This window comes from Epinephelus moara, chromosome 1, assembly GCF_006386435.1.
Source record: "Epinephelus moara isolate mb chromosome 1, YSFRI_EMoa_1.0, whole genome shotgun sequence".
Lineage (NCBI taxonomy): Eukaryota > Metazoa > Chordata > Actinopteri > Perciformes > Serranidae > Epinephelus > Epinephelus moara.
The window spans coordinates 50,558,487-50,568,935 of record NC_065506.1 but is presented as its reverse complement, the minus strand read 5'-3'; the positions used below and the strand labels follow the sequence as shown (position 1 = coordinate 50,568,935).

Below are 10,449 nucleotides of genomic sequence, written 5' to 3'. Positions count from 1 at the left end.
GACGAGTCCTTTGTCTGAAGCAATCAGAAGGTCATTTGTAATTTTAACTAGTGCTGTCTCAGTGCTATGAAGCACTCTAAATCCTGACTGAAATTCCTCAAATAAATTATTATCATGGAGAAAATCACACAGCTGGTCTGCGACTACTTTCTCAAGGATCTTTGAAAGAAAGGGAAGATTAGACATTGGCTAACACCTCTGGATCCAGGGTGGGCTTTTGTAGGAGAGGTTCAATTACAGCTACCTTAAAAGACTGTGGTACATAGCCTGTCAATAAGGATATATTGATCATATCTAATATATGAGTGTTAACTGAAGGTAAGACCTCCTTAAGTAGCCTAGTTGGGATGGAGTCTAAGAGACACGTTGATGATTTAGATGAAGAAATCACTGCGGTCAAGTTTTGAAGAGAAATTGGGGAGAAGCAATCTAAATATATATTAGGTCTTACAGCTGTGTTTGAGGTTAGATAGGTCCTATCTGAGGACAGAAGGTCATGAATTTTGCCTGTAATAGTTAGAATTTTGTCATTAAAAAAGCTCATAAAATCATTATTGCTAAGGGCTAAAGGAATATAAGGCTCAATAGAGCTGTGACTCTCAGTCAGCCTGGCTACAGTGCTGAAAAGAAACCTGGGGTTATTTTTGTTTTCTATTAAAGCTGAGTAATAGTTTGCTCTGGCATTGCGGAGGCCCCTCTTATAAGTTTTGAGACTGTCTGCCCAGATTAAACGAGATTCTTCCAGTTTGGTTAATCTCCAATTCCTTTCAAATTTTCGCGATATTTGTTTTAACTTACAGGTTTGCAAGTTATACCAAGGAGCGAACTTTCTTTGCTTTGTTAACTTCTTTTTAAGAGGAGCTACAGAGTCGAGTGTTGTTCGCAGTAAGCCTACGGCACTATCAACAAGATGATCAATTTGGGAGAGGTTAAAGTCGGCACGGGAAACCTCTGTTACTGAAGGACATGGTATTAAATTTAACGACGGAGTAATCTTTTCTTTAAATTTTGCGACAGCACTATCTGATAAACATCTAGTATAGTAACTGTTGCTGAGTGGCGTGTAATCGAGTAAAAAGAAATCAAAAGTAATCAGATAATGATCCGATAGCAAGGGATTTTGTGGAAAGACTGTTAGGTTATCAATTTCAATTCCATACGTCAGAACTAGATCGAGGGTATGGTTAAAACAGTGAATGGGTTCATGTACACCCTGACTGAAGCCAATGGAGTCTAATAATGAGATAAACGCGGTAGCCAGGGAGTCATTATCAACGTCAACGTGAATGTTAAAATCGCCTGCAATAATAACTTTATCTGATTTAAGAACTAAACTGGATAAAAACTCTGAGAATTCAGGAACAAATTCAGAATACGGGCCAGGAGCACGGTACACTATAACAAATAAAAGTGGCTGCGAGGTTTTCCAGGTCGGATGTAAAAGACTAAGAACGAGGCTTTCAAATGAATTATAATCTAGTTTAGGTTTAGGGCTGATTAACAGACTAGAGTTAAAAATGGCTGCAACTCCCCCTCCTCGGCCGCTGCCTCGAGGAATGTGGGTATTATTATGACTGGGAGGAGTGGATTCATTGAGACTGACATATTCATCTTGACACAGCCAGGTTTCAGTGAGATTGAGTAAATCAATATGATTATCTGATATTAATTCGTTTACTAACACTGCTTTAGACGATAGAGACCTGATATTTAACAGTCCACATTTAATTCTCCTGTTTTGTCTTTCTGTCAGAGAAGAGGTTTTAATTTTTATGAGGTTGTTATGCACAACTCCTCTTTGTTTAATTTTAGATTTAAATAATTTAGGTGGTCGGGGGACAGACACCGTTTGTATAAAACTATGGCTGGGTAACTGCACTAGGAGCTCAGAGAAGCGTATAGGACTGCGACTCTGAGTCTTGATCTCAACTCTGGGTTGTCAGGGATTTGAATTACTAATAAAATTTGCCAGGTTTCTAGAAATGAGAGCAGCTCCATCCAAAGTGGGATGAATGCCGTCTCTCCTAATAAGACCAGGTTTTCCCCAGAAAGTTTGCCAAGGATTAACGAAACCCACATCTTGCAGTGTCTTCAGAGGATCTGTTCCTGCCAAATCTTCTTGCAAGGCAAAGAGGATTCTGAGTGACTGAATGCACTGGCGGTCATCCAGGATTCATAGAACCGTAGTTACATACGTAACTGCCATTCTATTTCATCCTTCCTGACAGCCAGAGGTGTTGCATGAGTCCTGGATGACCCATACCAACAGAGTCACGAGGAATCTGAAGCACATACCTCATTGAGTGGAAACAGAGGAACTTGGTAGGAGGACAACGCCCAGTGGGTGAAGAGTGGCAATATTCACTCGATAAAACCTGGTGAAGGTGCTCGATGATGCCCATGAGGCTGCAGCATATATGGCCTCCAGGGGCACCCCTCTCAGGGCCGCCCATGATGTGGAGACACTCTTTACAGAGTGGCACCTCACCCCAGATGGCAGGGGGCTACCATCTGCTTTATATGCGTAGGTGATGACGTCCACCATCCAGTGAGACAATGCTGTTTGGAGAGAGCACAACCTTTCTTAGGACCATCATGACACACAAAAAGCTGGTCCGACTGGCATACCATCCACATATGTTCTTAGAGCCCGCACAGAGCATAACCGCTGCGACTTGTTGTCCTCTTCCCCCTCTGGCGGGTCAAACGGCGCCAGCTGGATAGGCTGACTGAGGTGCGAACTCGACAAAACCCTAGGCGGGAATGCAGTATTCGGCCATAAGGTGACCCCTGAACCAGCCGAGTTCCATCTCAGACATGAATTACTGACTGACAAGGCATGAAGCTCCCCTACATGCTTTGCTGAGGTGATGGCGAGGAGGAAGGCAGTCTTTGCTGACAACCATCTCAGTTCTGCCTGTGCCATTGGCTCAAAGGGAGGCAAGGATAGAGCATCCTGCAACAAGGGCAGATCCCATGCTGGAGCTCTCTGCGTTTGTGGGGGAAGTAGTCTCAGAGCTCCTTTCAAAAAGAGGGACACCAGCCAGTGGCACCCCACCTTGTTGTTATCGACTCAAACATGTCGAGACGAAATGCGGGTACGTACACCTTCAGGGTAGAGGAGGACCGACTGCCATCCAGGAGAGATTGTAAGAACTCCAGAATAGTAGGCACAGAGCAGTGCTTCCTGTTCTCATACTGCACCCGGGTAGACGGTGCCCTGGTTTTCTGAACAGTGTTACGGACGGTGTCTATACACTTACTGAGCAGCGGGTCGGACCCTGTAGAGACCAAATCCACAGTTGAAGGCAGCAAGGGTTGGGATGCCAAACCCGTTCCCCTAGCTGGGACAGGAGGTCTTTCCTGTGGGGGAGGCGCCATGGTGAGCTGCAACACAGCCTGTGAAGCAGAGGAAACCATGTCCTTCCCAACCAGAAGGGGGCCACAAGAAGCAGTATGTGGCCCTGTTGAAGAACCCTCTGAAGTGTTGCCATAATCAGAGGGACCGGCTGGAAAGTATAGAGGAGTCTCTCTGGCCGCTCATGTGTGAGGGCATCCTGCCCCAGAGGGCTGGTCTCCTCTGTCCAGGAGAACCAGAGGGGACAATGGGACATCTCTGCAGAGGCGAAAGGATCCACTTTTGCCCTACCAAAGAGGTGAAGCCGGCGCTCCCCAGTGGTAGGCTTGCAGCGGGAGAGGAAGTCTGCTACCTCGTTCTGCTTCCCTAGAAGATACATTGCCCTCAGGCTGGCTAGGTGGGGGGCTGCCCAATTTAGAAGAACCCAGGTCACCTGTAGCAAGTGCGCGCACCTGGTGCCCCCTTAGTGATTTACGTGGGAGACGATCGCGATTTTGTTCGACTGAACAAGCACATGCCTCCTCCTCAGGTATGGGAGAAAGTGCTTGAGTGCTAGGTGCACAGCCTGTAGCTCTAGCACATTGACATGGTCCGTGCAGACTGAAGCAGACCACTGCCCTCAAGCTGTTCTGTTCTGCCACACTGCACCCCACCCTGAGAGGGAGGCATTTGTTGTGACGGTCTCCCAATGGGACGGAGCAGAGCCCATGGGCATGCCCTGCAGCACCCACCGCCGAGACGATGGACAGGTCTTCATGTAACAGTGTCCAGAGCCAAACCTAGGAAGGTGGTGCTCTGGGATGGGACTACGCAGCTCTTCTTGAGGTTCACCATGAGACCCAGCCGGGCCACGTGAGTGAAAAGCGCAGCTGTATCCTGAGCAGCCTGAGACTGGGATGGTGCACACACCAGTCAGTGCCATATGGGACAATTTTTATACCCCACGACTGCAGGGGCGAGAGGGCTGCAGCCACACATCTGGTGAACACCTGTGGGGAGAGGGAGAGGCCAAAGGGAAGCACCCTGAAGTGAAAGTGGTGGCCTTGAAATGTAAAACGAAGGAAATGCCTGTGCTGAGGTATGATGGGGACATGAAAATAGGCATCCTTCAGATCAATGGACGTAAACTACTCCCCTCTGGCAATCTTATGCAGAACCTGTGCTGTGCTGAGCACGTGGAAAGGCCTGACCTTCAGGAACCTGTTGAGTCCCCTTAAATCAAGGAGCAAAGTCCGCCGTCCTCCTTTTCCACAAGAAAGTACATAGAGTAGTATCCCCCCCAGCTGTGACACACAATGAACAACGTCTTCTGTGAATGGGAGCAAAAACACTGCCTTGACCAACAAAGGTTTCAACAAAAAAACAACAACCAAAATTAGTAAATTAGCTCAAGTGGGAACGCTGCTGCCAACTGTAGAAAACAAAAATCAATTCTAAATACGTAATGCTGTAACTATAAAAACAGCTTAGGTATGACCCAGTCCTTACCAGAATCAATCAGTTGGTTCAAATGAAAGCACTGCTACTGACTGAACAAAATCTAAATCTAATCCAAATAAAGAATGCTGTAATAAACACATCAGCATAGGTACGACAGGGTCGATATCACAATAAATCAAGTTAGCTGAAGTGAAAGCACTGTTGCTTAACAAGATATAACAAGTTATAACAAGAGACACCTGTGCTGGGAGACGGGGCGAAAACACTGCCATCACCAACAGGTTGTCATGATTAACAAAGGTAGCTTGCCTCTGTAAACTATTAAACAAAACAGGTACAACTGTAAGTTGACACAACATAAAGTAAGTTAGCTCGAGTGGACACACTGCTGCTAACTGTAAACACGCTTTAACAGAGCACACCTATGCTGGGAGAGGGAGCTGGAACACTGTTGCCACCAACAAAGTAACAATATCTGCTTCTGAGTATGGTACCGAACCAGCCGAGTGACCAACCTTTCGTCTAGGCTGATGATGATCCGAAGGAAGGAGGGTCCACGATGCCGGTGAAACAGCCACACCCCCCCGTCCCGGAGGGACAGCTTGCGGCAGCCCTTGGAGGGCGAGCACCTTGCAGCTGTGACCGACAACGTGCGGTCACAAGGCTACTGGCAACAAGCTGCTAACACAATAGCTTCGGCTCCAGTGGGCTATAGTATGTAAAGTACAATAAGCTTAAGCCAATACTACTACCATAGTATACCTGCGACAGCGAGAAGAGAAAAGGAGCAGAACGTCTGACGACACCGGGAAATTTAGGCTGTTCGGGGTCATCAGGGTGTCACAGGTGACTTTGTTGGTATAGCTACTCGAACTGTGCATGTGCGAGACAGAGACATTCAGTGTTTATGCACTGCATCTGGTGGCTTGAAAAGATGAAATAGAACTGAGATATGTTCAGAGAAGTTTTCTAAATCTCTATGAAAATAAATGGTGTATTGTTTTGTTTTTTAGGCGCCGTGCTGCTCAACAGAGGTTTGAATTCACAGCTGTTTCTGTTAACTGACTAACTGCAGAGACAGAAGGCGCTTTGTTGTTAACCCCGATAACCATCTAAAAACAAAACGTCCAAAGCTGTCAAAGTCTGGTGTACATGTGGAATGTAAAATAATCAGTTCATCAAAGGGTTAATCTGACAGCTGACTTCAGGACTAAAGAGATGCTGCGTTCAGGCAATAAATCCAACACTAAAATAATCACAACACAAATACTGTTAAAAACATTACGTCTCTCTTTGTACACCTGATCAATGACATCGCACATGTCAATCACCTGATGATATACGCTGATGATCTGATGTTGCAGTAATCCAGATGATGTATTATAATGATGGAAAGGTTCAGAATGGATGAAGACAGGAGGGAGGTGGTCGGAAGATACCACCGTGAATCATCATCGTTTAATGATAAACTCATCATGCCTGAATCTGAGACCCGACTGACACATCACTAGCTGATGGTCCTTTGATGATGATGATGAGGGTGATGGTATGATGATAAAACAACTGACATGTTGCTTTGCTGTGATAACTATCTGTGTGCTAAAATGCTAATATGCTAACATGCCAACACAGAAGCAGTGATTGGTCACAACTGCTCAGAAGCGTTTAACCTGTTAAACTCATCATATTCAAACCAAAACAACTTTATTTAAATCAGGTGCAGACTCAGAGGTTCCCACATATAACACGTGTGGATGAAATGAGGAGGTTTAAAAGGTTTGTGTAAGGCAATCAGCAGCTCAGACCGTCATGTTTATCATCACACAGGCCTGCCTGGACCCCCAGGACCCCCCGGAGAAAGAGGCTTCAATGGAGTGCCAGGTCCCCGAGGGCCCCTGGGACCTCCTGGACGGCCAGGTGAAAGTGGAACACGAGGTCTGCCCGGTACGTCGGATGATTTACATATTTATATAGAAGGAGTAAAATGAAAACAGGATCGTCCGTAGACAAAGATGCTGTTCAGATGCTAAAATTTACCACCTGTTCACATTTTCATCAACCCAAACATACTGTTGTTTGCTCACTGTGATTTTTATTTTATGCCTCTGTTTTTTGACAGGTCCCAAAGGTGAAACAGGTATGGATTCAAGAATAAAATAAGGTTTCACAGCAGGCTGAAACAGATGATAATATTTCAGTTGTGTTTGTTTGTAACAGTCTGCCATTGCTGCTCCTCACATCGCTCGCAGGGTTAGGGGTACCTCGGAGGACATGGTTAGGGGCACTTCAGAGAACATTAAATTCATAAAGTCATAAAAAGTACATTACATTTATTTTTTAATTTTAAAGAAAATTAAAAAAAAAAAAGTTCAGGAGCAGACATTCCTTCCAGAGAAACACAGGTTGTGCTGCTGCCGTGGTCCTGCCAGATGCCTCCTGCTGCTGCTGCCGTCATTAGTCNATTGTGTCATGCGGATTACTGTTAATTTATTATGCTGATCTGTTCTGTACGACATCTATTGCACGTATGTCCGTTCTGGAAGAGGGATCCCTCCTCAGTTGCTCTTCCTGAGGTTTCTATCGTTTTTTTGCCCGTTAAAGGGGTTTTTTGGGGAGTTTTTCCTTATCCGCTGCGAGGGTCATAAGGACAGAGGGATGTCGTATGCTGTAAAGCCCTGTGAGGCAAATTGTGATTTGTGATATTGGGCTGTATAAATAAAATTGATTGATTGATTGATTGATCATCCACAACAATGTATTTGATCAATAACCGAATTATACCGACTGTGTTTTCAGGTCTGCCTGGTGCGGACGCTCACGTTCCCCGACTGTCATTCTCTGCGGCTCTCACCGTTCCCATGGAGCGAGCCGGAACTATCGTTTTTGACAAGATTTTTGTCAATGAAGGAGATTTCTATGACCCAAGAACAGGTAAAGTTGAGAGACTTAGGAGGTCATCCGCTAATCAGAGGGTCGATCCCTGGCTCATGTCCCATAGGGTTGGTGGTTCAGTCCCCAGCTCCTCATGTCCCACAGGGTCAGTTGTTTGGTCCCCTGCTCCTCCTGTCCCCCAAAGGTTTTTTCACCATTTATACTTCATCACATCGACACCTGATGAGTCGTGTAGATGATGGCCAACAGGGATGGAACGTGCACTTGTTAAAGTGTTGTGGTCGTTAAAATGAGCTCTCTACAGGAAGTGTGAGAACTAATGGTTGTAAAAACAGATGACCTGCCCTCAGTGACTGATGAATGTGCTTGTTTTCCAGTGTGTCTTAGTTTGATGTTTTTAGTCACTGATGTGTTTCCTGTCACTTCAGGTATTTTCACCGCCCCCGTAGATGGACATTACTTCTTCAGTGCCATCCTGACGGGTCATAAGAATGAGAAGATTGAGGCGGTTCTGTCTAAGTCGAACTACGGCATGGCGCGGGTGGATTCTGGAGGCTACCAGCCTGAAGGTCTGGAGAACAACCCTGTGGCCGAGGCTAAAACCACTCCAGGATCTCTGGCTGTCTTCAATATTATCCTGCCTCTGCAGACTCGGGACACGGTCTGCATTGACCTGGTGATGGGTAAACTGGCGCACTCTGTGGAGCCCCTCACTATCTTCAACGGCGTGCTGCTGTATGAAGACATGTGACCATGTTCTGACAAAACCACAGGAGGCTGCACTATAAAGTATGATGTCACTTCCTTTTTGAAGAATGATGCTAAACAGATGAACAGATTTGTGTTTCCATATTCAAACAGATCACATGTTCTTGTTTTATGATATAAATCTAAAGAGTCACTTCATGTGTGGATGACATGAGGTCATATGATGTTAAATCAGAGCAGGACTGTGAGGACAGATGTTTCTGTAAACCAGGATCACGTGATGACTTTTAGACCTGCCTCCTCTTGATGCTTGAAACTGTTGTAGTTAAGAATTACAGTGTTAACACTCTGAAGCAACCCCTAAAGGCTGCAGAGTTCATTACAGCCACAGTATGAACAAACTGATCCTCAGAGAGTCATCAAAGCTACGAAGATCAGCATCTGAATGTTAACTGATCATCTGACTGGGAGATGTTGAGATGTCAGATCATAGAGTGAGATGTTGGACGGACAGAAAGATGGACTCTCATTGCCGTCGTTGAGACCCGTCCCTGGTGGCTCAGACGTTGTCACAGCAACATGTGTCAGTGCGGCTCTAAATATGATGAAAACAAAGAAAGCTTTATAAAAGCAGAATGTGTTTCCTGTTGGATTTTATGACTGAGATGAGTTCACATTGTGAATGTTAAGCTGCAGTGTTTCTTATTTTGTTTGTATGTACTGCCAAGTATTTAAGCCATTGTCACATAATTTCACTCTGATGGACAAATGTTACAAGACAAAGCTGAAAATACTCCATTTTCTCATTGTTAGGAAATCCCATTAAACGTCCGGTGATGGATAAAATATTCAGATTATATCAATGAATCAATCAATTTTATTCATAAAGCCCAATATCACAAATCAGAATTTGCGTAACAGGGCTTTACAGCATATGACATTCCTCTGTCCTTAGGACCCTCACAGCTGATCAGGAAAAACTCCCCCAAAAAACTTCAACAGGGGAAAAAAACAGTATGAAAACCAGCAAACAAACTTAATTTCAGGTAAAATCCTGCAGTCTAAATGTTACTTAATACAAGTCTCATCAACCAAATGTACTTAAAGTATTAAAAGTCCAACAACAGAGCTCTGAGGTTAAAGGGATTTTTTGGGGAGTTTTTTCTGATCAGCTGTGAGGGTCCTAAGGACAGAGGGATGTCGTATGTTGTAAAGCCCTGTGAGGCAAATTGTGATTTGTGATATTGGGCTTTATAAATAAAATTGATAAATATCAGGCGTTGATACACAACATGTGTTAGTGGATTAATTCATTTATTAATGTTTTGAGTGTGAAAATGGGATCTATTGACAAAAATAGAAATATTTAGTATTATCAGATGAAGATTTTCAGACTAATATTACACACATGAAGCTGAGAACGATGGATAACATGTCACTGCCTGAGAAGGACAAAGGGTATGAATGATGTATTTCAACAGATGAAGACATTAAAGATTTCCGTTGGTCGTCAGTTATAGACGTGATGTGAGGTCGTGTTTGTCTCGACTCTTCACAGTTTACAGATAAACTGATGGAGAAAAGGATTACAGATATTTATAATATGATACGTATGTTCATTGACACTTAAGCAGATCTGAACAGCAGTGGATTTAACAGACTATTCTTTTACAGGTTTTAGTTCCAGTTTTGATATTAACTTGTCCTTTACACTTCACACTATTGTATTGACAAATAATTTTCACTGTCATTAAACACAAGTCAAACCAGGTACGTTGTTGAACCGTCTCTGCTTTCTGTTTTACCATGTGATAACTGTAGATATATAGTACTGTATTATTAACGTTTGAAAAGAAGCAGAATGAAATGAGTTGGTGTTGCGTCATGAAATCAACGTTATAAATGTGATTTTAAGATTTATTTTTTCGAAATCAGTGCTAAACTTAATGTAATTATTAAGGTTGTAGTAAATGGACTTGAACGGGAGATTGTTTTGTTTATCACTGTTTTTAAAATGAAGTTTATGTTTGAAGTCAATGTGGATATTGAGT

At 44.0% G+C, this 10,449-nt stretch overlaps 1 protein-coding gene across 1 annotated transcript in view; it reads left to right on the top strand.

Moving 5' to 3' along the window:
- The window catches only part of LOC126397072 (EMILIN-1-like), a 52,210-nt gene extending 42,041 nt beyond the window's left edge, over positions 1–10,169 (top strand). The window contains exons 10-13 of the mRNA XM_050055600.1: positions 6,566–6,742; positions 6,918–6,935; positions 7,595–7,729; positions 8,119–10,169. Of these exons, the coding sequence (XP_049911557.1) occupies positions 6,566–6,742; positions 6,918–6,935; positions 7,595–7,729; positions 8,119–8,441 (653 nt within the window). The 3' untranslated portion in view covers positions 8,442–10,169. The remainder of the gene's footprint in view (positions 1–6,565; positions 6,743–6,917; positions 6,936–7,594; positions 7,730–8,118) is intronic.
- The last annotated feature ends 280 nt before the right edge of the window (positions 10,170–10,449 follow it).